A 27422-nucleotide genomic window follows, 5' to 3' on the forward strand; every position below is an offset into this window, starting at 1 on the left:
TTGCAAGATCATTTCTAGCCCAGTCAGTGTGGTTCAGTGGTTGAGTGTTGATCCATGAACCACAAGGTCACAGTTTGATTTCCAGTCAGGGCACATGCCCAGATTACAGGCTCAATTCTCAGTACAAGGTGTGCAGGAGGCAGCCAACCAATGATTCTCTCTCATGATTTATGTTTTTATCCCACTCACTTCCTCTCTCTGAAATCAATACAATAAAATAAAAAAACTTCCAATGAAGAACCTATCACTGCCAAGTAAAACAAGTTACCAATTAGAACACTAAATTTAAAAAAATTACAAACACAGATCAAGGACTGCCAAATATGGCCTATGGGCCAATACTGGGTTGCCATCTTTTTTTTTTTTGTCAATAAAGTTTTATGGGAACACAACCATGTCCATTTGTTTATGTCCTGTTTATTGCTGATTTTGTCTTACAAAAAACAGTAGAGTTGAATACATGTAACAAATGACAGAAAAGACTCACAAAGCCTAAAACATTTACTATCTGAATCTTTAGAAAAGTTTGCCAATTTCTGACTGACTATTAACATTACAGTTTCTGAACAGTAAAAAAAACCATTTCTGTATCTGAGGCATATCATTTATACCATTTATCTAAAGTAGCATAAGATCCCACGTTGAGAAAGAACTAAAAATCTAGGATAAAAATGGTATCATTTTTGTCAGGTAGAGATCTCAAACACAATTTTAAAAGATGAAAATGGGCTTTAATAATGCTCATTTAATTAACAGTGGTCAATGAAATGGGTACTGAAAATGGCCTTGAGCAGATAAAAATCTGTCAAGAGTTACATTGGAAGATGATAAATATAGAAGATACTAGAGGCCTGGCACACGAAACTCATGGCAGGTAAGGTCCTAGCCCTGGCCTGTGATTAGGGCCATCTTCCCCGGCTGCAGCTGACCCCATCCCGTCGCCACCATCTGCGGTTTCCCATTTCCATTGGGCAAGGGAGTCAGCTGCCAGGGAAAGGGACCAAGAGGTGGTCAGTGCACCTCACAGTGTCTGGTTAAACAGTCATTCTGCCATTAGGGTCAATTTTCATATTACCCTTTTAATATATAGGATAATTATTAAGAGAGTACTTACGCTGTATGTGAATGAGCTGCTTTGGCATCTTAAATTCCCCAGGATATATAGATTCATAGTAAGCAATATTACTTTCTGCCTCTGGGACAGGTATAACCATATTATCCCTCTTCTCGCCATACACTTGTTGTGCTGAAATAGCCCGCTGAAGATGGTGTTCCTAAAAAGAGGAAAAAATAGGTAAGCTTATGTATTTTTTTTTAAAGCGAACAGAATGTATATCATTATAAAGAGGGTTTTGTTCATTGTTTCTAAAATAGAGAAATTTTAGTAGTCTTGAAAGGATATTGCTAACAATACAGGTAGTAGTACAAATATTTTAGGTAGAAACAAGATTTAATTAGACACATTGTACATTTCTTCAAATTAAGAAAAAGTACTCCACTGAAATTAAGGGTTAAATTATACAAGATTCCAAAAGCTGACTGAAACTGTTATTTCAAGTTTGCATTTTACAGGTGAAATTCAAAACAAAAGGGTTAAAACATTAAACTTCTATGAATATAGCAGGCTATGAATAAAACATATTTCCTACTCTTTTTATACAAGTATGACATTTTCAAAGAAGGATCGAGATGATTCTCTATTTTTACTTGATGAAATGGATACAGATTCAAACCTGGTCTTTTGTCTGGAATAATAACCTTAAAAAAAACAAAAAACTAATTTCTAGACCACTTTTGAACAATACTAACGTACAGGGTTTGAAAGCACAGGCTCTGGAATTTTGTGTCTCTTGACAATATATTTCAGTCTTCTATATCTATTGTATATTCCCCAGTAAGAGAAAAATAGAATCTATACATCATAGGCTTGGTTAGAGATTTAAATAAGGGTATATGTATATAAAATGGTTATTAATGATCTCTGTCATACAACAGTTGATCAAAATAAGCTTTGGTTTAGTCACCATGAAGGATGATCTTGCCAGTCTGTGATACTACCAGCTGCCATCAAAATACCAAGTTCTCATCCAGCCTTATAATCACTGAATTTTGGTAAACATTTTATTAAATTTTAACTGTTTTTCTTAAATATATAAAAGCTCAAGAATGAAAAAAATTCCAATAGTATAAAAACAAAAAATCCAGTACTCATAAGTAGCCTCTGTTATATATCTATAATATTAGAAAAATATATAAACTGACCATCCCTTCAAAAGTCCACAGCCAATTGAGAGTATGCAAATTACCCTGACAAAAAAGGCGCTGAGCAGCAGGGGCGACACAGCAGGTGTCCCCAGGACCCTGCCCATGCTGACCCTGCTGCTGAGCAGCCAAGGTCCAAGGGACACACTAGAATGTCCAGTTTTGTCAGCCCAGCCTGGGGCAGATAAAGTTCCCAGTCCTTTTGGTTTCTGCAGCCCTTGGACCAGAAGTGGAAACCAAAAGTGTGGGGAGCACCAGGAATTCTGGAAATCGTAGTCTGGTGGCAGCCCCTGGACTGGAAGCAGAAGCCCAGAGTGCAGGGAACACCAGGAATACTGGGAATCATAGTTCTGGTGGCAGACACGTTGCACGATCACCTAGCCCAGTGGTCTGCAAACACATTAGTCAACAGAGCCAAATATCAACAGTACAACAAATGAAATTTCTTTTGAGAGACAAACTTTTTAAACTTAAATTTCTTCTAATGCCACTTCTTCAAAATAGACTCGCCCAGGCTGTGGTATTTTGTGGAAGAACCACACTCAAAGGGCCAAAGAACCACATGTGGCTTGTAAGCCACAGTTTGCTGACCATGGACTTAGACACTAGAGCAAAGTGAGCCTAGAGCAAGTTACTGCTGCTGGTGGGGGATGGAGGGAAAGCAAAGGTGAAAGACATAAGTAAAGTCAGAGTGTTGAAGAAAATTAAAAGAAGATATTCTGCAACTTCTAGGAAATCTCCACCAATGGAGCAAAGAAAAAAAAAAAAATAGACCTCTATTATTCTGTGAGCAAACTGAGTTGAGGTCTCAATGAGCTCATATGGTTGAAAAGACAGACAGAAACTCCCGGATTGGAGAGGGGTCCCCTGAGGGCTCCCAGATTAGAAAGGGTATACAGGTCAGACTGAGGGACCCAACCCTGGGCACAAATTTCATGCACCAGGCACCTACTATACTAATAAAAGGGTAATATGCTAATTAGATTAGCTAGCTTCTGGATGTCCACCTGGACAAAGCCTTGGTGGCTGCGAGGACCTAGGGCAGGTGGTTGTGGCTGCCAGCAGTGTCAGGGTAATGGGGGAGGCCGTCTTCTCTTGATTGGCCCAGTGCCTCCTGTAGAGGGAGGCCAGACTGTGGCTTAGGCCCGCTCCCCACAGTAGGACATTCCCTGAAGGCTCCCAGACTGTGAAAGGGGTCAGGCTGAGTTGAGGGATACCCCCCAGTGCATGAATTTTTGTGCATTGGGCCTCGTAAGTGTGTGTGTATTAACACTTACGAGGCCCAATGCATGAAATTCATGCATGGGGTGAGGGAGGGGGGTATCCCTCAGCCTACCCTGCACCCTCTCCAATCTGGGATCCCTCTCACAATCCAGGACTGCTGGCTTCCAACTGCTTGCCGGCTTGCCTTCCTGATTGCCCCTAACCGCTTCTGCCTGCCAAGCTGATCACTCCCTAACAACTCCCATGCCAGCCTGATTTATGTCTAACTGCTCCCTGCCAGCCTGTTTGCCCTCAACTTCCCTCCTCTGCCAATATGGTCACCCCTAACTGGCCTCCCCTACAGGGCTGATCGCCTCCAATTGCCCTTCCTTGCAGGCTTGGTCCCTCTCAACTACCCTCCCTTGCTGGACATCTTGTGTCCACACGGGGGCAGCTATTGTGTGTTGCAGTGATGGTCAATCTACATATTACTCTTTTATTAGATAGGATAGAGGATTGGTGCACAGGTGAGGGCCAGCTGGTTTGCTCTGAAGTGTGGTTCCTGATCAGGGTGGGGATTCCCAAGGGGCATGGGGTGGCCTGAGCTAGGGGCCTGTGATTTGCAGGCCAGCCACGCTCCCTGGTGACCCAAGCGGAGGCCCTGGTACATGGAATTTATTTACCTCCTACAATTGAAACTTTGTAGCCTGGAGCAGAACCAAGCCTCCTGCTCATTCTGTGGCTGGCAGTCATTTCTATTTGGATTTGTTTACCTTCTATAATTGGAACTTTGTAGCCTTGAGTGGAGGCCTAGGCTGGCAAGAGCAGGTGGAAAGCTTGGCTTCTGTTGCCGGGGAAACCCAAGCCTCCCTCTTGCTCTCTGTGGCTGTACCCATCTTGGTTGGGTTTATTTGCATACTCGCTCTAATAAGCTGATGGACATGGCTTGTGGGTGTAGCAGAGTGATGGTTAATTTGCATATTGCTCTTTTACTAGGTAGTATACACACACACACACACACACAATCTAGAGGCCCAGTGCACGAAATTCATGCATGGGGTGTGGTGTTTCCCACAGCCCAGCCTGCGCCCTCTCCAATCTGGGACTTTTTGAAGAATGTCTGACTGCCCATTTAGGCCTGATTCTGAATCGGGCCTAAACGGGCAATCGGACATCCTTCTCATAATCCAGGACTGCTGGCTCCCAACCACTTGCCTGCCTGCCTTCTTGACCGCCCTAACTGCTTCTGCCTGCCAACCTGATCACTCCCTAACCACTCCTTGCCAGCCTGATCGATGCCTAATTACTCCCTGCTGGCCCGATTGCCCCTAACTGCCCATCTTGTATCCACATGGGGGTGGCCATCTTTGACCACATGGGGGTGGTGTCCATCTTGTGTGTTGAAGTAATGGTCAATATTCATATTACCTCTTTATTATATAGAATATACTGTACATATATTTACAGATAGTGTTCTATGCAACATACAGAGCTTTATCCTTGGTTTACTTGATATATTCTTGAGATCTTTTCATACTAACACTCCTACCAATTTTGCAATAGCTGCACTGTATTCCACTATATGGATATACCATAATTTACTTAACACTGATAAGAAAAAACACACAAAAGGGTTAAGCATTAAACTTGTATGATTAAATAAGTAACTTTAAGTAATTATATTGGGGTAGATGTTTTCTATACATAGAAATATAAACAATAATAAAGAGGATATAAACAAGATTCAACAATGAATTTCTCCATGAACCTTGTTATTGTGAAACTGTACACCAAAGTCATTCACTTTTGTTACTTCAATCTTCCTGAGTGTTGTAAAAGCATCAGTTTTAGAGATAGAGATACAAGAAAGAACCGTAGCTTCCTCATAAGACCCCCAAGCCCAGAAACTCACTATGTTACCCATATTTAAAATTGGGTAGCATAGTGATATATATATATATATATATATATATATATATACACACACACACACACACACACACACACACACACACACACTAGGGGCCCAATGCACTGATTAATGCACCTTGAAAGGAACTGTGGGCTGCAAGGCTGCACTGGGCATGGGGGCGGGTCTTAGCCTCTCCTGCAGCAGCCCCAGTCCACTGTCTGCAGGCAGTCCCGCTCCTGCTGCAGCTGCTCCCATGCACTGACAGTGCCAGCCCCATTGGCACCCGCTGATGGCGCGAAGCGATTGGGGCCAGCAACAGCAGCAGGTGCAAGTGGGGTCCACATTGTCAATGGGTGCGAGCAGGGATTGCTGTCCCAGTCATCCCTCAGGAGCAGGGAAAGGTGGAAAAGATCTGAGGGTGATCAGGGCTGGCAGCCACAGTTCACACCTGCAGATGGCGCTGAGTGATCAGGGCTGGTGCCAGGCACCGCCAACGGGTGTGAGCAGTGGCTACGGCGCGGTCACTGAGTGCGAGTGGGGCTGGTGTTGGCAGCATGTATGAGGGCCAGGCGGGACTGCAGCGTACAGGAGCAAAGAATTTTCAGTAACCACCAGAGGCTCGCCCCGATGACAGTGACCGGGGCCTTGCTTTGGTCTGGTACCCCTGCTCCACTATGCCACCAGGGCCGACACCCGACAAGTGCTGTGCGTGCTCCCTGGTGGTCAGTGCATGTCATTGTGACTGGTAGTTCTGCTTTTTGGTTTATTTGCACATTAAGGTTTATAGATATACTAGAGGCCCAGCGTGAGATTGAAATCATGTGAGGATTCGCCAAGCCTCCCACTGTGCAAGAAGGCACCCCCCGGGGGTCAGGACCCACAAAAGCAATGGCTGCCACGGGAGTCAGGCCTCATGAGCACCACGGGAGGCTGGAACACTAGTCCTATGCCTGTGTCTGCTCTAAGGCAGAGAAGGGTTAGGACCTGCGAATGACAGCAAACCCTGGACCCCTTTCCTATCTCCACTCCGGGCCTCACCTGTGTGTGCAACCTTCTCCTATTATCATGACCTATTATGGAGTCCTGGACTAATTTGCATGTTACCTCTTTACATATACTAGAGCAGTGGTACATGAAAATTCATACTCTGCATGAAAATTCATGTACTGAAGAGGAGGGGGGTCCCCTCACCTAGCCTGTCCCCTCCTACTCCTCAGGGGTAGGATGTGACCCAGGAATCGGAGAGAGGCAATGCTTCATCACACCTCTGCTGCTGCCACTGCCGGCAGCGCAGGCCTTAGTGGCCCTGGTTACCTGAGCCTTGGGCGAACCTGGGCAGCTGCCTTCCGAGGCTTGCTTGTGCCTCGGGCCGGCCCTGGGTGGCTGGGTGTCTGAGGAGGACTCTGGAGACAGGCGCATGGAGCAGCCAGGCCCATCTGGGGGTGGGCCCGGCCTTGCCGTTCCGGTGGGGCTAAGGGGACTAGGTGCTGCCATCTTGAGGCTGTGGACACCACCATCTTTGAGGGGTGGCAGTCAATTACCATATTACTTCCTTATTGGCTGTGGATACTGCTATCTTTGAGGGCGGAACAGTCAATTAGCATATTACCTCCTTATTGGCAGTGGGTGCCATCTTTTTTATGGCATTAGGGTCAATTAGCATATTCCCTCATTATTAGATAGGTTAGACTAGAGGTCCAGTGCATGAAATTCATGGACTGGGAGGGGGCGGGGGAGAGGAGTTGGTCCCTCAGCACAGCCTGCATCATCTCTAATCCAGGACCCCTAAGGGGATATCTGACTGGTGGTTTGGGCCGAAACCAGCAGTTGGACATCCTTCTCACAATATGGGATCGCCTGCCTAACTGCTCTCTCTTGTCAGCCAGGTCACCCCTAACTGTCCTCCTTTGCTGGTCTGGTCACCCCCAACTGCCCTATCCTGCTGACCTGGCCACCCCTAACCACCTCTGCCTGCCAGCCTGACCACCCCTAACTGTTCCCTGCTGCCTGCCTGATCGCACTTAAATGCCTCTGCCTCAGCCCCCTGCCACCGTGGCTTTGTCTGAAAGGATGTCTGGTCTAATAAGCATATTACCCTTTTATTAGTATAGACTAGAGGCCTTGAATATGAAATTTAGGCCCAATCCCTGTGGCAGACGGATATCCCTCTCACAATGCAGGACTGCTGGCTTCCAATAGCTCGCCTGCCTGATTGCCCCTAACAGCTTCTGCCTGCCAGTCTGATTGATACCTAACTGCTCCCCTGCTGGCCCGATTGCCCACAACTATCCTCCCTGGCCAGCCATCTTTGACCACATGGGGGTGGCCATCTTGTGTGAGGGTATGAGAGCCAATTTGCATATTAACTCTTTATTATATAGGATATTTCTTACACATTTTTCTTTTTTTAAAATATATTTTATTGATTTTTTTATAGAAAGGAAGGGAGAGGGATAGAGAGCTAGAAACATCGATGAGAGAGAATCATCGATCAGCTGCCTGTTGCACACCCCCCACCGGGGGATGTGCATGCAACCAAGGTACATGCCCTTGACCAGAATCGAATCCGGGACCTTTTAGTCTGCAAGCTGACACTCTATCCACTGAGCCAAACCGGTTTTGGCTTACTCATCTTTCATTTTCTTTTCTCCAGCAGTTAATATTTATTCTTTTACCATATTCTGTTACTTTTGCTTACCCTTGAAAAACTTTGCATTTTCAGGCTCTAAAAAGGACATATCATTTAAATTTGAGAAGCCAGAATATTTTATTGATTAAATAATAATGGCATTAGGTAACTGCTAATAAAATCTGAAGGGACAATATTGAAAATGTATCTTAAACATCTCCTGTGTGCCTTTGCTCACCTCTGCTTATACTACCATTGAATACATAGAAATTGTGCTAGAATATTTGTTTACATATCCATCATCAAAATTTGAGCTCAAGATTAGACACTATGTCTAATTAGTCTTTGTATTTTTTTTCTTTTTAAAGACATATTCTCCTGTAGTAGTTCGAAACTCTAAATTCTTTTAAAGATGAAGAATACATAAGATTACCTTGGTAACCTACTCAATATCTAGTACTGTGTTTTGCATTATAGATTTTATTAAAATATCAATACAATGAATATAAAAATACAAAAGATATATCTGGCTGGTGTTGCTCAGTGGTTGAGCATTGACCCATGAACCAGGAGGCTGGGGTTCGATTCCTGGTTGTTTCCACTCAAGTTTCAGTAGGAGGGTATGCAGGAAGCAGCCAATCAATGATTCTCTCTCATCATCGATGCTTCTCTCTCTCTCCCCTCCCTTCCTTCCTCTCATCAACAAAAACGTTTTTTAAAATATACAAGAGATTCTACTTAATCTGTAATAAATTCTAATGTTTACCAAACTACAAAAGAGTGATACAAGGCTATATTGTTAAGAATTCATAAATAAAAATTAAATTATCATCATGTATTTATTCACTTAATTTTTATTTAAGCAAATTATGACCTTAACACGTAGCCATAACAACAATTAAGATCACAGTTAGACCTTTTGGGTTACTGAATTAAAACCAGCTTATTAAAAGCAACAATAATGTATAAAAATTCCTTATTGGGAGATATGTGATGACTAAATAAAAAGCCACTTAAGTATACACTCTAGATTATTTATGTAGAGCTAGATTCCATCACTACTTGAACAATATGGCTAGGATGAATTACTTTTTCTCTATTTCCTAATGATATTTCTAAGAACCAAACATCAATTCTTAATGCAGAGCACTGCTAGTTTTCCTACATTCTAGTTTTTCTACATCCAAACACTGAACTCTTGCCTGGATCACTATAATACCCTTATAACTGGTTTTCATGCTTTCATTTTTCTTTTCTTCTAGTGTTATGTTAATATACAAGTGAAATAATACCATTCTTCCATTCCAACTATTCCAGCTATCTTCCTCTTCACTCAGAAAAGTCAAAGTTCTTAAAATTACTTACAAGGTCCTACATGATTTGCATGTAACTACAAGACTGTGTATACAGTCCACAACGGGGTGCACCAAAAGTGTCCACCTCAAGTAACTGGGGGAGGTTGAGCCACTGGGCCCTATAGGACACCTACCACACAAAGCTATTCTACCTACTCAGGGAAGCAGCGAAAATGCAGAGACAAAAACACCACCACCACCACCACAACAGCAGCAACAAAAAAACAGATCACAAATGAAAGAAACGAGGAAAGCAAACAACTGGATATAGAGTTCAAAACCACAGTTATAAGATTTTTCAAGAATTTCCTAGAAAAGGCCGATAATTTAGCAAGACCCTCAAGGATATGAAGAAGGACCAACTAGAAATTAAACATACACTGTCTAAAATAAAAAATATTATACAGAGATCCAACAGCAGACTAGAGGATCCCAAGAATCAAGTCAAAGATTTGAAATACAAAGAAGCAAAAAAGAAAAAGAAAAAGTAATCCAAGAATTTGAAGATAGTGTAAGGAGCCTCTGGGACAACCTCAAGCATACCAACATCCAAATTAAGGGGGTGCCAGAAGAAGAGAGAACAAGATACTGAGAACCAATTTGAAAAAATAATGACCGAAAACCTCCCTCACAGACTTACAAGTCCAGGAAGCACACAGAAACCCCCCAAAAAAAGAAATCCAAAGAGGACCACATTTTAATCATAATTAAAATGCCAAGAGCAAAAGACAAAGACAAGACTATTAAAAGCAACAAGAGAAAAACAATTAATTACCTATAAGGGAGCACCCATATGATTGTCAGCTGATTTCTCAACAGAAACTATGCAAGCCAGAAGGGAGTGGCAAGAAATATTCAAAGTGATGAATAGCAAGAACCTACAACCAAGATTACTCTACACAGCAAAGCTATCATTCAGAATTGAAGGGCAGATAAAGAGTTTCACAGATAAGAACAAGCTAAAGGAGTTCATCACCACCAAACCAGTATTATATGAAATGCTGAAAGGTATTCTTTAAGAAGAGGAAGAAGAAAAAGGTAAAGATGAAAATTATGAACAACAAGTACACATCTATCAACAAGTGAATCTAAAAATCAAGTGAATAAAAAATGTGATGAACAGAATAAACTGGTGAATATAATAGAATCAGGGGCATAGAAAGGGAGTGGACTGACAATTCTTGGGAGGGGAAATGGGTATGGGGGTGCGTGAAGAGAGTGGACAAAAATTGTACACCTATGGATAAGGACAGTGGGGGGAGGTAAGGGCATAGGTGAAGTGGGAACCAGGTAGAAGGGAGTTATTGGAGGGAAAAGAGGAACAATTGTAATAATCTGAACATTTAGATTTTTAAAAAAAATATATTTTATTGATTTTGTACAGAGAGGAAGGGGGAGAGAGAGAGAGTTAGAAACATCGATGAGAGAGAGTCATCGATCAGCTGCCTCTTGCACACCCCTTACTGGGGATATGCCCACCATCAAGGTACATGCCCTTGACCAGAATCGAACCCAGGACCCTTCAGTCCCCAAGCCGACGCTCTATCCATTGAGCCAAACTAGTTTCGGCTGAACATTTAGATTTATTAAATTTTTAAAAAATTGTGAAAAGCTCAAAAAGCTCTTATTTCTGTTATAATCTTTATGCTGATGATTTCTGTACCTTCCTCCAGTGTACTCCTGAGAGCTATTCATCTGTCATTATTTAATCTTTTAATTCATGCAGTCAAACAAAATTCAAAGGATGTTTCATTTTTCCTTTTTCTTTTTTGGGGGGGAGAATAGCAAGAACCTACCTACAACCAAGGAGGCTTAACAACCTAAAACAACAGCATTGAATAAAGTAATTTAAACTTGTCTAAAACAAAATGTCTATAATAATAATAAATAAAAAAAAGCGTAATTAGATTGGACGTTCATCCGGATGAAGCCAGGGCTTTGATGGAACCCCGAGTCCTGGGTATCTGCCAGCCTCCGTAAAAGGGAAGCCCAGGTCCTGGGTGCCTGCTGGCGGCCAGAGCAAAACCCGGGTCTCGGGTGCCTTTCTTCATTGTAAATAAAGAAAGAATTGGACAAAGTCTATGAAACATCTGTTTGCAAACATTGGATAACTGGCAATGCAGAATTTTGATCACTGAGAGAAGGGAAACAAAGAGAGGGAATCCTAATTATGCATGTCTCTGATTTTCTGCCTGAAGAAACTTTCTGTATCATACATAGTACGTGGAAGGGGATTCTAAACAAAGCCTGGGGGACTCATTAAGTTGGGGAAACAGATGGGGGATCAGGAATCTGCAATGGCTGGACCTTGTGGACCAGTGTATCAGAGAGAAGGGTATTGCCCAGATAAAGAGCCCCAAACATCTGCATGGGGTCTCACTGAGTCTCTAGCTGCATACTGTGGCCTTCATACTTAGAATGAGATTTCAAGTGGTTGGTCAAAGAACAATTACTGAGAACAGAACAAACTACTAGAAAGCTATAGGCTAAACAAGATCCAGCACTACCAAAGAATTGATAGGTGGTTGAGTTCTGCGTCCACACAGTAATGAGACCTTTTGAACATCTGGTACAGTTAATAGAGACCCCAGGTTCCATGCCTTGATATTAAGGCTAAATAGCCCTAGATTAAAGGCCACCATAAATCCATACCCACAGAGCTTAAATTAAAAGTCTTGAGAGTTGATCTGCAGGCAATTTAACTGTCTTCCAAGTAAAGCTGTTCTTTAAAAGAAGAACAAAAAATTTAGACACTTAGCAATTACTGGGAAGAAGCAGGAAAGTGGGAATCAAAATCAGGAAATATTAAGTAGACTAAAAAAAAAAAATCCAATAATGATCGAAAGCAGACAAGAATTTTAGACAGCTATTATAAATGAGGAACTTAAAGGAAATCATGAACATAATAAGAAGATAAATAGAAGAAATCAAAGTGTGCCCTAGCTGGTTTGGCTCAGTGGACAGAGCATCAGCCCGTGGACTGAAAGGTCCTGGGTTTGATTCCAGTCAAAGGCATATGCCTGGATTGCTGGCTTGATTGCTGGATTGCCAGTGGGGGGCATTCAGGAGGCAGCCAATCAATGATCCCTTCTTATCATTGATGCTTCTATATCTCTTTTCCTCTCCCTTTCTATCCGAAATAAACAAATATATAAAATAAAATAAAAAAAGAAAAGAGCAAAGTGGAACTTCTAGAAATAAAAGATCCTATATAATAAAAGGCTAATATGCAAAGAGACTGAAAGGCAGAACAACAGTTCACTATGATGTACACTAACCACTAGGGAGCAGACACTCATCGCAGGAGGTGCCCCTGGTGGTCAGTGTGCTCCCACAGGGGGAGTGCCACTCAGCTAGAAGTGCTGAGCCAGGCTCATGGCTGGTGAGCACAAAAGTGGTGGTGGGAGCCTCTCCCGCCTCTGTGGCAGCGCTAAGGATGTCCAACTGACAGCTTAGGGGGAGCGGGTCTAAGCCACCAGTTGGACATCCCCCAAGAGTTCCCAAACTGTGAGAGGGTGCAGGCTGGGCTGAGGGACTCCCCCTCCCCAAAGTGCACGAATTTTTTGCAAGGGGCCTCTAGTGTTTAGATAATCTCATAAAAACAATATCTGTAAAAAGACTTAAGTCCTTAGTCCTTGTTCATATTCACTCTTACAATATCATCCACTATCATGGCTTTAATTACCATCTATATGCTGATGACAAGATTAAGAAATCGTAATTTCTAGCCCAGATTTTTGCTGAACTCTAGGCACATATATTGTATAAATATCTCTTACTATATGTTCCAAAGACATTATCTCTCAAAACATCAACAATCCCATCCAGTGACTCTGCAAATCTGTTCCTCCTCCTGTTTAACCTATTTCAGTTAATTGAACCATCATATATCCAGTCATCCAAGCTAGAAGCCTTGATTGTTCCAAGCTCCCTCGTATTTCCTATTTCCCCATTTCTAAATTAGGCATCAGATCCTCTAGATTTCTCATTTATTTTTATCCTGTTGTCATAGTTCAGGCAGCAACTAGCCTTCTTACCCAAAATTCCCTCCTACAGTTACTGCCAGTTGACTTTCTAAAATAATTTGATCATGCCATTGTCATGTTTAATTCTTGGCTCTCTGTTGCTTTTGTGATAAAATTCAAACTTCTTGGCATAGCAAACAAGGTCTTTCATAATTAGCTCTACCTAATCCTTCTAGTCCAACACCTTACCACTTTCTACTCTACTCCGGCCATAAAGCTTTCTATAACACCTACTGGTGATACTTCCTGTCTTTAATCGTACAAATTCCTGTGTTCTTTATAATTCTACTATGATGTCACCCCTCTTTCAGAAAGTCTTTCACAACCATTATGTAATATTACCACAATGGTAACATAGAAAACAGTTAGGGATAATTTTAAAAATGTCTATTTCATAAAGATCCAATTAAAATCCTTATAAAATTGAAAACTGAGCAAGCAATAATAATAATAATAATAATAATAATAATAATAATAATAATAAAGACCTGACAGGGTTATCACTCCTAAACTACCCTTCTCATATGTACCAGAAGGGACAGGGCACTACATGTAGGGAAGAACATCAAAAGAAAAACCTCAATAATTGTTCTAAAAAGGCATTTATCTTGGATAAAACATTAATATGCTTGGAAAAAATGGCTTTGGAAGTCCTTTTTATCTTTGCATTATAAAGCTTTAATAACTTAACTTAGGCTTATTATGCCTATTAATTCATCTTTCCAGAATAAAGATAATAAAAGCTAACATACACGGAGCATTTATCTCATGCCAGGCTTGAGATTCACAAATCTTGTTTCATTTAAAGCTTACAACAATACTATTACGCACAGATCTAGAAAAAGAGGTGGCAATATCCTCTCTATTTCACAGATCAGTAAACTTGCCTAGGTTCATTCATAGCTGAATTCAAACCCAGCTGTATGAACTCTAAACAACTTTACTATACTTATATTGACTCTCAAAAATATGTAGATTCCCCACAGGTTATTCATTAGTTGCAAAGGGAAACTAGTAACTATACAGTAGAGAAACTGGACCACACCTTGATTGGGTGACCAAAATTAACATTACTATTGATGTATGTGCCTTCAGATGTGATACCATCAGAGTACACTGCTTTACTGTAGCTATACATGAATGGATAAATCAGTAAAACTAATTCCAAATTTATCCTGTGTTTTCTTAAAATAAATAATTTCTCCTATTAATCTTACAAAAGAACACATATTAAATCTCCAATTAATTTTTACTGGCAGACCAACACTGTTAACAAAATAATCCTAACCTCTGAAGATTATCAAATCTCACTATAGAACTCAGGAAGTCTATATGACAAATTTAGGCTCCATATCACAGTCAGTCACTTTTTCAGTTTTTACAAAAGAATGAGATTTTCCTATATACTTTAAAAACAAAAATGCAATACAGCTTTCCTAATCAAGTTAATCAGTGGCAGAAATTCATTTAAAAGATTATTTAATACCACACACTTCATCCCAATGGGTAGAAGATTTTAAAACTTTTAAAGCTACCAAAAGTAGGTCTGGCAAATGAGAGAAAAATACCTAACTTTTATTTGGGAAGAAAGGGAAAATGGTTGCAGAACTTGAACAACAGGTCTAATCCTAACACACTTTAGCTGGTATTTATAAATTTAAGAGATGGTAAATTGTATTCCTTCTTGCAAAGGTCTTTAGGCTCATACAAACATTCTTATATGATAGCCTATTTATTATCTGGAGTCTACTAGATAATATTTAAGTTTCTTATAAAAATGTTAAGTAAATTATGCTAAACGTCTGTATCACCTCAAGAGTTGCATTAAAGTTGGTTAGAATGAAAGGATGATTCTTCTATACCTAAACAAGAATTAAGTAATGTACTTAATAAAAATCTCATTTCAAAGCAGCAAATTCTGACAGACACTGACAGTCAATTTGTTTTTGTTAACTCAATAAAGGCAAATTAACTTTGCAGTAATAAATTGCTGTCAATCTGTTCATGACAACCAAAATATGCCTGCTACTAAGTAATTGAGATTATTTACATTTTTATTATAATCTGAACAAACCATGGTCAAAATGCAAAATTTACTTTGTAATAGTGAAGGAGATTAAAGACCTTAAACTCAGGAGAGATAAAACACAGACTTCTCAAGTTCCCTCTCTTCACAAATGTCCTCTAAAAATGAGAAGACAGTTAGCACATTGTCCAAATGCAAGGAGTTGTAGGATTTAATCTACAATAATTATGTACCCTCTTTTCCTCATCTTCTTTCCCCAATACACAAAGATGAATACCAAAAGTCTACTAGGTAGTCTTTAATTCCCTTCATCAAATTATTTCTTATGTGGTCAGGTACATATTACAACTGTGCTTTTTCTGGCCCTACTGTGGCTGTCTGGTGGCACAAGATGACTATTTCGGGCCAACCAGCTGTGAATCAAAGCTTCTTATGTTACTTCTGGACCAGAATATTTAATTGCTGGTAAATTATGTGAAATCCTTCAAAGCGCTCCTTTCACCTGTCACCACTTTTGTGATATTGACTGCTACATCAGCCTGGTTTCCCAACTAACCCAAGAAAAAAATATGACATTAACAAGAAATAAACGTTTGAGGTTGTTTGTTATCATATCATAATCTAGTTTGTCCTGACTGACATAGATTGGTACCAGAAGTGGGATACTTTTATAACACAAAGACTAAAATATATGCCATTAGTTTGGGGGCCAGGAAGCAAGGAAAATTCCCTAAAGCTAGAAGGATGGCAATTCATATTAGGCAGCACCAAATATTGGTAGAAGTCAGTTATGATGACTTGAAAAGGAGATAATGCATTTAACAAATCTGAAGCTCTAGACAAAATTAAAAAAACAAAAAAAAAAACTCCACCTGAATATTAAAAGTGTGTTAGCTGCTCCACAAGAAATAAGAAGAATATTAGAACTGACCCGTTAATAAGCAGGAATGAAAAAAAAGAATCCAAAAATTTGTGGACTTGTAGTATTTGAAGAGTGCTGCTCAATCCAAACCATAAATTAAAAAAATCAAGGTCTTAGACTAAGAAAAGAGCAATCAACTTTGAGGAAGTTTGATATAATTTTATTGGGATTTCTACGCTGGATTCACTGGGGAGGGGATGAGACAATGTTGTCCCTGGGAAGAAAAATTATCCAAATCTTTGGTTGACCAGAGGGCAGATCTGTCATTGTGCTACTTGCCAAGTACTTTTGTTTTTTGCCTTCTGGTCATGTGGTAGAACTAGAGGCCCAGTACATGAAATCGTGAGCAGTAGCCTGTGGCTGCTCACAGCCCTACCCGCCTGCCCTGCTGCAACTGGAGCCTGTGGGCTGTGGGGGAGGGATCAAGGTGCTCAGTGCACCTCATGAGTGACCAGTCATTTGATCATCCTGGTTGTCACGACACTGGCTTTTTATATAAACATAAACAGATTATATTTCCTGGTTCCAGTGTTAGGTGGAGCTGTAAGACTTCTTTTTTGTTTTGGCCATAGAGCTTTGAGTTGAGGTGATAGGTAACTTCTGAACAGATAATTTTAATAACTGATATAAGACATGAAAAATTCCGACTCTTTCCTCCATTATAATATCCATTAATGTTCAGGATGGAGGGTGCTCTGTCAGCTGGATCTTGGAGTGAGGTCATGTAGAACAGAACCCCCAAATTAACTCTATGGGCACCACAGTGTTAGGAATTAATTTGTTATAAAGCCACTAATATTTTAGGATTGTATGTTTATAGCACAGCCTTGCCTATCCTGTCTCATAATTAGAAAAACCCTTAATGTCACTGAACACATGAATCAAAAGAAAGCTTATAGACCAAGTAGTTCAAGTTTCTTTTACAAATGACAAAACTAAGGTCTAGCAGTTATGTGATGTGTCTAATCACATAGAAATAACATGATAAAAGAATTTAATGGAACAGTCATTGTCCCACTAAATTATAGTGAGAGTTATGCTCCTAAATCTTTAAACACAGCTCTGGGACAGATTAAGCTGTTAATTCTATCATAAGCATTTCTTATGAATAAATTAACAGGTAAGCCTACTCTATCATTAAGAATGATAACTCTATCATAAACATTTCTTATTGTGCCCCATCTTCAGAAAAAAAAAATCACATGAATAACAAATCTAGCCATTCAATTAACAAATAATGGAAGCATTAAGTTCTGAAGATAAAGGTCCTTGAAGTTTAGTCAGATGGTAAAGACTAAGCAAATAATCACATGAAAAGGAAGTTTAAAAAGTAGTTGCTAAGATGTGATTATTATGGGAGCATGAAACAGACCTATCCTAATGGGTAGATATCTAGAACTGAGATCTAAGGCAGCGTTTTTCAACCGCTGTTCCGCAGCCTGGTGTGCCGTAGGTGCAGACAAGACAAGAATTTTATAATTTTTCACTATTTTGTTTACTTAATATTTCATAATAATTATAAAATACTTTCTTTGTGTTTATTTGATTCCTATTCAAGAGAATTACTTTATATATAGTCAATATAGGCACAGAGTTAAATTTTTTAACATTTTCTAATGGTGGTGTGCCTTGTGATTTTTTTCATGAAACAAGTGTGCCTTTGCCCAAAAAAGGTTGAAAAACACTGATCTAAGGGATCAGTAAGAGGTTACTAAACCAACTTGTAGAGGGAATAAGAAACCCATAGTTGAAGAAAACTTGGAGCAATCAAAAGGAGGCATGGGCAGTGGCAGAGTAGGAGGATGCTGCCCAGACATGCTCCCAGGAACAAGCTGGAATTACAACTGAAATTCCGAAAGGCTTCCTGAGTAATCAATGGAAAACTCACAGAAGAGACAGCAGAGAGCACCAAGCTGAGGAGGGTATCCACATAACATCTAGCTGTGAAAAGCAGTGGGGTGCTGTCTACTAGGGAGTGGAAGCTGAAAGTTCAGGCACCCTCTTAAAGGGCCAATACACAAAAATTCCTCATGGAGCCACCTTCCTTGTATTCAAGGGACAGAGCTCAAAAGGAAGACACCCACGTTTCCTGGGCTAAGTAATTCCCTCACACAGTGGAGGACATCTTTCCCACATAGACATCTGCCTTGCCTGGAGTAAAGATAGTCAACACACCCTATTGGAAAACACCTTGCCCAGAGGCCACTTAGGAGATTAAAAGTAACAATTGGCCTCCAGGCATAAGCAACTGCCCCACCCTGTTTAATAAAACTGCAGCAACAACAACAACAAAAAAAAAAACCTCTCACCATACAGTTCAAGTCAGAATCCTATTAGTCTGTAAACAGAGGTGGTCTCTGGAGGCTTGGAGTCTTTATCTGGTCCAATTAGTCAGAAACAGCCTTTAACAGTGTCCTTCATTAGAGATTGAGAAGTCTAGAGGATTTACCCAATGCACAGTAACAAACCCAAACAAACAACCAAAACAAGGAAACAAAAAACAACAACTGCTAAATGAAAGAACTAGAGAATTCTCCAGAAGATTAATGAAGCAGGAATAAGAAATTTATCTGAAACAGAGTTCAGAGTAATGATGGTAAAAATGCTCAACAGTATGAAAAAGAGACATAGTAATTATGAAAAAAGAAGAGTCTGAGTGAAGAATGATATAACACAAATAAAGAACACATGAGAAGGAATACACAGCAGATCAGGGAAAGCTAAGGATCAAATCAGTGAATTAGAAGACAGAGTTGAAAATATCACCCAATTAGAGAACCAAAAAGAAAAAAAAAAAAATTTAAAAACAGGACAGCTTAGGCAAGCTGTGGGACAATATGAAACATAATATTAAAATGGCAGGTGTGCCAGAAGAAGCAAAAAGGGATAAAAGAATAGAGGAGGTTATTTGAAGAAATAATATAAAACTTCTCTAACCTGGTAAAGGAAAAAGTAACACAAGTTCAGGAGGCAGAGAGAACCCCAAATAAGGAAGAACCCAAACAGATCCATGCCCAGACACATAATTAACCTGTTAACCGGGGAGTTCCCTTTTAATGACGCAACCTGTAACGGGCGCGTACTCTTTCACTAGGACGTGTCAGTACGTCACGCCCGGAGGACGTAATTTCATATTATTTTTATTTATACTTAATAAAAATAAATGAAATATATATATTTTCATTTATTTATATATATAAAGCACAAAGGAAAATACAAAATTACAAAAAAAAAATAGAAAAGAATACTGACAAAAAAAAATGGACACGTCAAATTAAAAAATTATAAATTTTACAAACAATGATAAAGATTACAAAAAATAGCCGAAACCGTTTTGGCTCAGTGGATAGAGCGTCAGCCTTCGGACCTAAAGGTCCCAGGTTCGATTCCGGTCAAGGGCATGTACCTTGGTTGCCGGCACATCCCCAGTGGGGGGTGTGCAAGAGGCAGCTGATTGATGTTTCTCTCTCATCTCATCGATATTTCTAACTCTCTATCCCTCCCCTTTCCTTCCTCTCTGTAAAAAATCAATAAAATATTTTTAAAAAAAAGATTACAAAAAATATATACCGTCCCTCTCGGGGCGCAACATATATTTCAAGGACGTATTCATACGTCCTACCTGTTCCCGATATTGTTTACGTTTGACGTATTCATAGGTCCCGCTCGGTTAACAGGTTAAAATGCCAAAAATTAAAGACAAAGAGAGAATCTTAAAGGCAGCAAGAGAAAACTGTTACATACAAAGGAGTTCCCATAACGCTGAGACTTGATTTTTCATCAGAAACACAGGCCAGAAGGGAATAAAGAGATGTATTCAAGGTAATGGGAAGCAAGGATCTGAGACCACGATTACTGTATCCAGCAAGGCTATCATTCAAAATAGACGGTCAAATAAAGAGCTTCACGGACAAAAAAAAAAAAAAAAGGCTAAAGGAGTTTATCACCATCAAGCCAGCATTATAAGAAATACTAAAGGTACTGCTGTAAGAAATTGCTGAGAAGAAACAGAGAAACCTAGCCATACAGAATAAAAACGGCTATAAATAAGTAACCTCTCAATAACTCTAAATGTAAATGGATTAAATTCTCCAATCAAATGTGTAGGGTAGCTGAATGGATACAAAAACATGACCCAACTATATGCAATCTACAAGAGACCTACCTCCAAACAAAAGACACATATAGGGTGAAAGTAAGGAGATGGGAAATTATCCATGCAAATGGAAAAGAAAAAAAAAAAAAAAAAAAAAAAAAAGCTGGAGTAGAAATACCTATATCTGACAAAACAGACTTTAAAAGCATCATGCTAAACAAAATAACCCAGTCAGAGAAAGATAAATATCATATGATCTCACTCATTTGTGGAATATAATGAACAACAGAAACTAATGCAAACAAAAAAGAGCCCCCCTTTGGGGGGAGGAGGAGGGAGAGGACGCAATATACTAGAATATAATAGAAGTAATTCTGCTATTTTGCAGATCTTTTAATATTTCCTACAACTTTTGTGATATACTATGTTAGCAGTTTTGGTAATATTATTACACTTAAAATCCTTTTATCCTTGAAATATTAATGTTTATTGCATGCAATTATTATATGTAAGGTCATTTTTCTTGAATATTTGGTGTTTATTGCATGTAACATTATCATATTTAAGAACATTTTTCTTGGAAAAAAAAGTCAAACACTGCTTTTACTATTCATTAAATTTTACTAATGATAAATAAAGTTTTAAATGTTAATTACCTTTTAAAAAAAGAGGTATGGGCTAGAACACATAATAAGGTCTAGTATATAAGCCACTTTGACAGCATAACACCAATATGCTACATATTTATAACACAAGAATGACTCTTAAGAGGCCTCAGTAATACTTCTAAAAAATACACATATATTGGGAATAATCTTAGAAATTGCAGATTTTTTAAATCCAAATTTAAGATTTATTCCAGAGAGGATTTAACTTAGCTGAGCCCAGAAATAAAGAAACATTATAGTTATTTAATTGATTTCTTGTTAGTGATACGAAGTATTAGGCATCCATGAAAATGTTTTAGATATAAATAAGAATAATTTTATATGAAAAATCCAACCCTAAAAATAGAAACACCAGGAGAAATCTTAATTTTATCATAAGCATTTCTTATTCGACCCCATCCTGAGAAAAACAAAACAGTCCTCATCACTACAAAAGTTAGCAGAAATTTCTGAAGTGTATGCTACAAAACCACAGCATAAAAGTTGAGATGAAAGATAAGAGTTCAATAAGATGTTTTTAAATAGTGTGTTTAAAAACACAATACAAATAAATCTAGGAGTATATTTTTATAGAGTTGATTATATGGCATTTCCTGGTATACAGAAAAATAGATTGCTTTTCTTGTATTGAAATTACATGATAAAGAAAAACTTACCAAGGGGAGAAATTCACATAGGATTCTCATATAAAGTGTAAAGATGTCACCTACAGTAGATGTAAAGGAAACTTTAAGGTAATAAAAAGGCAATTGCAACCAAAATCTTCATTTTCATTAACACTTTCAGATCAGAAAAAAGGAATTTTCATGTAAGAATGTTAGAATGTCTGATTTTGATTTTACTTATATGATTACATAAACTACCCAAAGTAAAAATAGATATTTCTAATATTTACCTTTTAAAAAGATTGTCCCAGATCATGGTCTACTTACTATACGAAGTATAAGCTCCTTGAAGGAAAAGATGTCTGTGGACTCCATAATATATTACTTAGCATTATACTTCGTAAGTTTATAAATATTTGTTAACACAATATACGTACTTTAGCACAGTATTTCACAAATCATAATTTTGGAACTGCCATGACATTTTTTTCTGGCTTAAATTATTAGAATGTCACATCCTTCCCAATCTTACAAAAAAAATACCTTAAATCCTACTTCAATTAGCCTTACTCCAAAAGTTCAAACAGGTATCTGATTCTCATTTTTCAAACCCAAATAAGTAGCTATATTTTTCCATAACTATTAAAACATTTATTAAAGAAAGATTTGTGCCAGAACAATATTGTCTTTTAAGTTACAACATTGTTTCTGCTTTGAAAGGTCTTGTAAGAAATCATCATATAAAGCAAGGGTGGGCAATGTCCAGCCTGTGAAATCATTTGGTCTGGCACTGCCAAGGCAACTGAAGAAGGGACTCAAAATTCAATAAATCTATGAGCTTTTTTCATAGCAACATACATTTTCTTAAAGTGTGGATGTATCATAGGGCTTAAAAAGGGCAAACCAAGAAAGTCTTCATATAAGTTGACAGCAAACAGAGTGAATACAGGAAAGACATTGGGGTAAAAAGGGGCGGTGCAAGCAAAGGCAGAGTGAGGAACTAAGACAACATTAAGTACAATAGTTAATTGAGCAGAAAGACCCAGTAAAGCCACCCAGATTCCTGATCCTCAGAAACTCTCAGATTGATGTTGTAAGCTGATAAATTAAAGGTAAGTAGTTTTGTAGCAAAAGATTACTAACACATATGTTGGTACTGAGAGTCCTCTCTGTAACAGAAATCTAAATTGTTGGGATGGCTTTGGAACTAGACCAAAGCCTTAAGGTATTTTACAAAGCTACAGGTGAGAGCAGAAAATTTAGTAACACTGCTACCTTTAGTAGTTATGTGAAAAGTAGAAAGTTTACCTAATGAATTGTGTTATCTGGCTAAGGTGATTTTCAACCAGAAACTTGAAAGCATTGCCTTATTTACAAGATGTGATATATATTGTAAATATGAGCCAGGACTTGATTTTGAAAATTTGTAGTCTCTCTCGATTGCAAACAATGCTAAAATTTAGCAAGGATTCTGAGCCACGATCAAATGAAGGGTACTGACAAAAATAATAATAATAATGGTCTAAAAAAACTAAGCCAAGGGAGTGACTGAAAATATTCTAAGATTTCAGAAAGATCAGAGATGGTACTTCAGACAAAAGGCCTGCTGAAGAGGACTAAGTGCTTCAAAGATTTTTTTCAATGAAGCTAAATTTTAGAAAGTTTAAGGGTAGTGTTGTCTCCAGCAGAAGCTCAAGGTAGTGAGAGGCTTATCTCAAAGGCACTTATGGATGTGGCTTTCCAAATAATAGAACAGACCTCAATAATATTCATGAGTTTTTAAAGAGAAATACATACCCTGTTTCCCTGAAAGTAAGACAGTGTCTTATATTAATTTTTGCTCCCAAAGATGAGCTAGGTCTTATTTTCAGGGGATGTCTTATTTTTTCATGAAGAAGAATACGGTACACATTTATTGTTAAATGAAAATAAAGGAAATTTATTACCCGTATACGGTACGGTAGTACAGTAGTTGTCAACACAAACCAGACAAACTGTGAATCCTACAGTATCAAGAATTTACTCATTTATTCAATGACAATCATGTCATCATCTTCTGGAACATCATAATAACAATTCAATTCCTGAATTTCCTGGTGAATTTCTTGTGACTCCATTTCTTTCAGAATCAGTGGACCAAATCTCTAATGTTTAGCAATAGCATTCTGAGACAGAGCCTAGGGGGCCTTATTTTCGGGGGGGATGCCTTATATTTCACTCAGAAGGAAACCTGTAAATAGGTCTTATTTTCGGAGGATGTCTTATTTTCGGGGAAACACGGTATTTAGGAGCACTGCCAGCTTGAACTGAGAGACAAGAGATGATCCAAAATAAAAAGAGGCCTTCAGAGTCCAAAAATTTTGGCAGGAAGTAAGCTAAGAAAAATCAGTAACAAACATGTTCTACCTTTAATGGAAAAGGAAAAAGTGAATAGAAGGTAGAACCAAATGCAAAGGGCAAAGCTGAGAGCCTATGGTGAATTATTCCCAGGAAATGATAAATGATACTCAACCAAGGAACTACCATCATTTGTCTGACTGGATTTCAGAAATGCTATATACCAGTAGGCACAGACCCTTGTGCCTTCTGCCCCCACCACCTTCTATCTTCCTCTGAATAGGAATGTTTTATAACAATTATCCTAAGCCTAACCCAATATTATTGTATATATAACGAGTCTATGAGGAGATGGGGCAGATACCTCTCTGTGGGTTCTTAGGGTGAGAGGAATTTGTTATTTGAGAAGCTGTACTTACAGAACTACATCTGAGAAGCCTCATTGCACCTGAATCCAATTTGGGTACTCTGAACTGTGACCTGATACTGTAATGGGATGAGACTTTGGTGGGTTTTGGGAGGAGCTGAAAATACTCTGCATGTGGAGATTGTGATAGCCAGCCTTCAATGATCCCTATCTCATGGCATTCACAACCTGTATAGTTCCCTCCTACATTTTTACCAGGGTTGGTTTATGTGACCAATAGCATATGACAGAAGTGAAGGTATGTAGCTTACAAAATCCTATATAAAAGGTTATTATGCAAACAACCAAACGGTGGAACATCTGGTCGCTATAACACACACTGACCACCAGGGAGCACACACTCAAAGCAGGAGCTGCCCCCTGGTGGTGAGTGTGCTCCCATAGGGGGATCGTTAATCAGCCAGAAGCTGGGCTTACAGCTGCGGAACCTCTCCTGCCTCCACAGCAGCACTAAGGATGTCTGACTGATGGCTTAGGCCTGTTCCCTGGACTGCGAGAGGGTGCAGGCCAGGCTGAGGGACACCTCCCCACCCCGAGTGCCCAAATTTCGTACACCGGGCCTCTAGTTAGGTCATAAAAGATGGTAGTTTCTGTCTTAAGTGACCTCTGGGTTTTGTATCACTCCCTTAAAGTGCGGCCTGCTGCTATGCTGTGATGACACCGATACAATAACGGAGAAGCTCATTAGGAATGGTGGGGTACCAATCAATAAGGAATTGAGGTTGCTAACAACTATGTGATTGAGCTCAAGCCTTTAGAAGACTGCAGCCCTTAAGACCTTGTGAAGGACCCTGGGCCACTCTTACCCAGTAAGCTGCCCAAGACTCCTAGACCTCAGAAATTGTTTGTTTTTTCCTTCAGCTGCTAAATTTGAGAGTAATTTGTTATGCAGCAATAAATAGGTAATACACGACTTAAGGAAAGTTAAGGGAAAGTTGGCATATGGAAGACAAGGGCATTAAAGCTCATTAAGGAGCTTTTGCATTTTATTCTCCCACAAAAATAAACAATTTAAGGATTTTTAGGTATCAAAGTAATAGCCAGATTCACATATTTAAAAGAACACCCTGATAACTGTGAGGGGTTTAGAAATCTGAAAACTATGAAGTGGGGAGACCAGTTAAGAAGAAATTATAAATCTTTTAGAATAAAGAGGGCATTTTAATATTTTAACAGGAATTTGTAGGTCCAAATGCCCTGAATTACATCAAATTTCACCTACTGGGATATTCTATGGGATAGTCAAAAGTTATGTGGGTGATTCTTTGTTTTTGCAGGACAATCCTTTTCATGGTGGAACTTACACCGTTCCTGGGCCCAACAGTGTCTTCCCTAAATTGTGACTATCAAAACCATCCTAAGTTTTCCAGAATGTCCTGAAAGTGACATTGGATTCAGGTACACTGAGGCTTCTCAGATGTAGTTCTGTAAGTACAGCTTCTCAAATACAAATCACTCTTAAGAACCTAAAGAGAGGTATCTACCCATCTCCCTTCACATACCCAATATACAATGGTATAATAAGTCCCTGTGCCTGTTGAGAACTACAGTAGAGGAGGGAGAGTTTGCAGAGATTCAATAGCAACCCCAAAGGTTCTGAAACGAGTATGCTGTATAAAAAGAAAAATCCTTCATTGTAAAGGTATTTACACAACTGTGCAGCAGAAGTGATACTCCTTGCAGTTCACTGAGCCACCAGTTTCTATCTAGTGGGGTTGAACTTCCTACAGGTATTATATCTCTAGCTGCAAGAGTGGTCCAGTACAGTTCAGAATATCTGGTAGAATGGTATTTTGAACTGTCTGTGCATCTGAGTTTGGCTGGATAAACCCCACCATTCTTAATATCCATTACCAACAAAGTTCAAGACTTAACTGCATTATCCTGGCTCTCATCACCATTCTCATCTCAATATTCCCAGTCTGATCCATTTTTTTTTTCTTTTCTCACCTTCCCAAAATCTTCCATTCTGTTCTCTAGAATAAAGATATTATAAGTAAACTCATCTTTATGTCTCAACTTTTTTCTAGATATATTATTGTATTCTTTGAAATTTTTATTGAAGTCTTTATTGTTGAGAGTATTACAGATGTCCCTCTCTCCCTCTCACCCCCCACCCCCTTCTCCCCCGCCCGTGTCTTCCCTCTACCCAGTTCCCACCATACCCCAGGTCTTTGTCACCCTACTGTCTGTGCTCATAAGTAATAGTATATAGGTATGCATATAAGACCTTTGCTTAATCTCTTCCTGCCCCCCACCCTCATTCCCTCTGAGAATTTTAAGTATGTCCCATTTCCACACCTCTGATTCTATTTTATACATCAGTTTATTCTGTTCATTGGATTTCTTAATCGTTTATTTTAGTTTTTAGATTCAATTATTGACAGGTAAGTATTTATTACTATTTTATTGTTCATATTTTTCTTTTTCTTCTTCTTAAAGAATAACCTTCAAGATTTCATGTAATACTGGTTTGCTGGTGATGAACTCCTTTAGCTTTTTCTTGTCTGTGAAGCTCTTTACCTGACCTTTAATTCTAAATGATAGCTTTGCTGGGTCATCTTGGTTGTAGGTCCTTGCTATTCATCACTTAGAATATTTCTTGCCACTCCCTTCTGGCCTGCACAGTTTCTGTTGAGAAAGCAGCTGACAGTTGTATGGGCGCTCCTTTGAAGGTAGTTAACTGTTTCCTCTTGCTGCTTTTAAGATTCTGTCTTTGTCTTTATCCCTTGGCAATTTTATTATGATGTGTGTTGGTGTGGGCCTCTTTAGGTTCCTCTTGTTTGGGACTCTGTGCTTCTCCCATCAAGCAGGGGAAGTTTTCTGTCATTTCTTCAAATAGGTATCCAATATCTTGCTCTCTTTCTTCTCCTTCTGTTACTGCCATAATGTGAATGTTAGTATACTTGAAGTTCTCCCAGAGGCTCATTATACTATCTTCATATTTTGGATTCT

At 39.1% G+C, this 27422-nt stretch overlaps 1 protein-coding gene and 1 long non-coding RNA gene across 11 annotated transcripts in view; both read right to left on the minus strand.

Moving 5' to 3' along the window:
• The window catches only part of EPC1 (enhancer of polycomb homolog 1), a 103879-nt gene that overhangs the window by 34092 nt on the left and 42365 nt on the right, over positions 1-27422 (minus strand). For 9 of the 10 annotated variants that reach the window (XR_004990694.2, XR_004990693.2, XM_036453800.2 and 6 more), the window contains exon 2: positions 1115-1274. Coding sequence is in view for 8 of the 10 variants with exons in the window: in XM_036453772.2 (XP_036309665.1) it covers positions 1115-1274 (160 nt within the window). In the remaining 2 variants the exon portion in view is untranslated. Of the gene's footprint in view, positions 1-1114; positions 1275-27422 lie in introns of those variants that run through there. The other variant, XM_036453817.1, reaches the window with a different exon arrangement.
• Positions 5746-26308, minus strand: LOC118727918. Its single transcript, XR_004990722.2, has 3 exons — positions 26298-26308; positions 24896-24904; positions 5746-6044 (listed from the first exon to the last, which is right to left on the minus strand). It is a non-coding gene; the product is annotated as an uncharacterized LOC118727918 (long non-coding RNA).

The sequence above is a fragment of the Pipistrellus kuhlii genome, unplaced genomic scaffold (genome assembly GCF_014108245.1).
Source record: "Pipistrellus kuhlii isolate mPipKuh1 unplaced genomic scaffold, mPipKuh1.p scaffold_m20_p_1, whole genome shotgun sequence".
Taxonomy (NCBI): Eukaryota; Metazoa; Chordata; class Mammalia; order Chiroptera; family Vespertilionidae; genus Pipistrellus; species Pipistrellus kuhlii.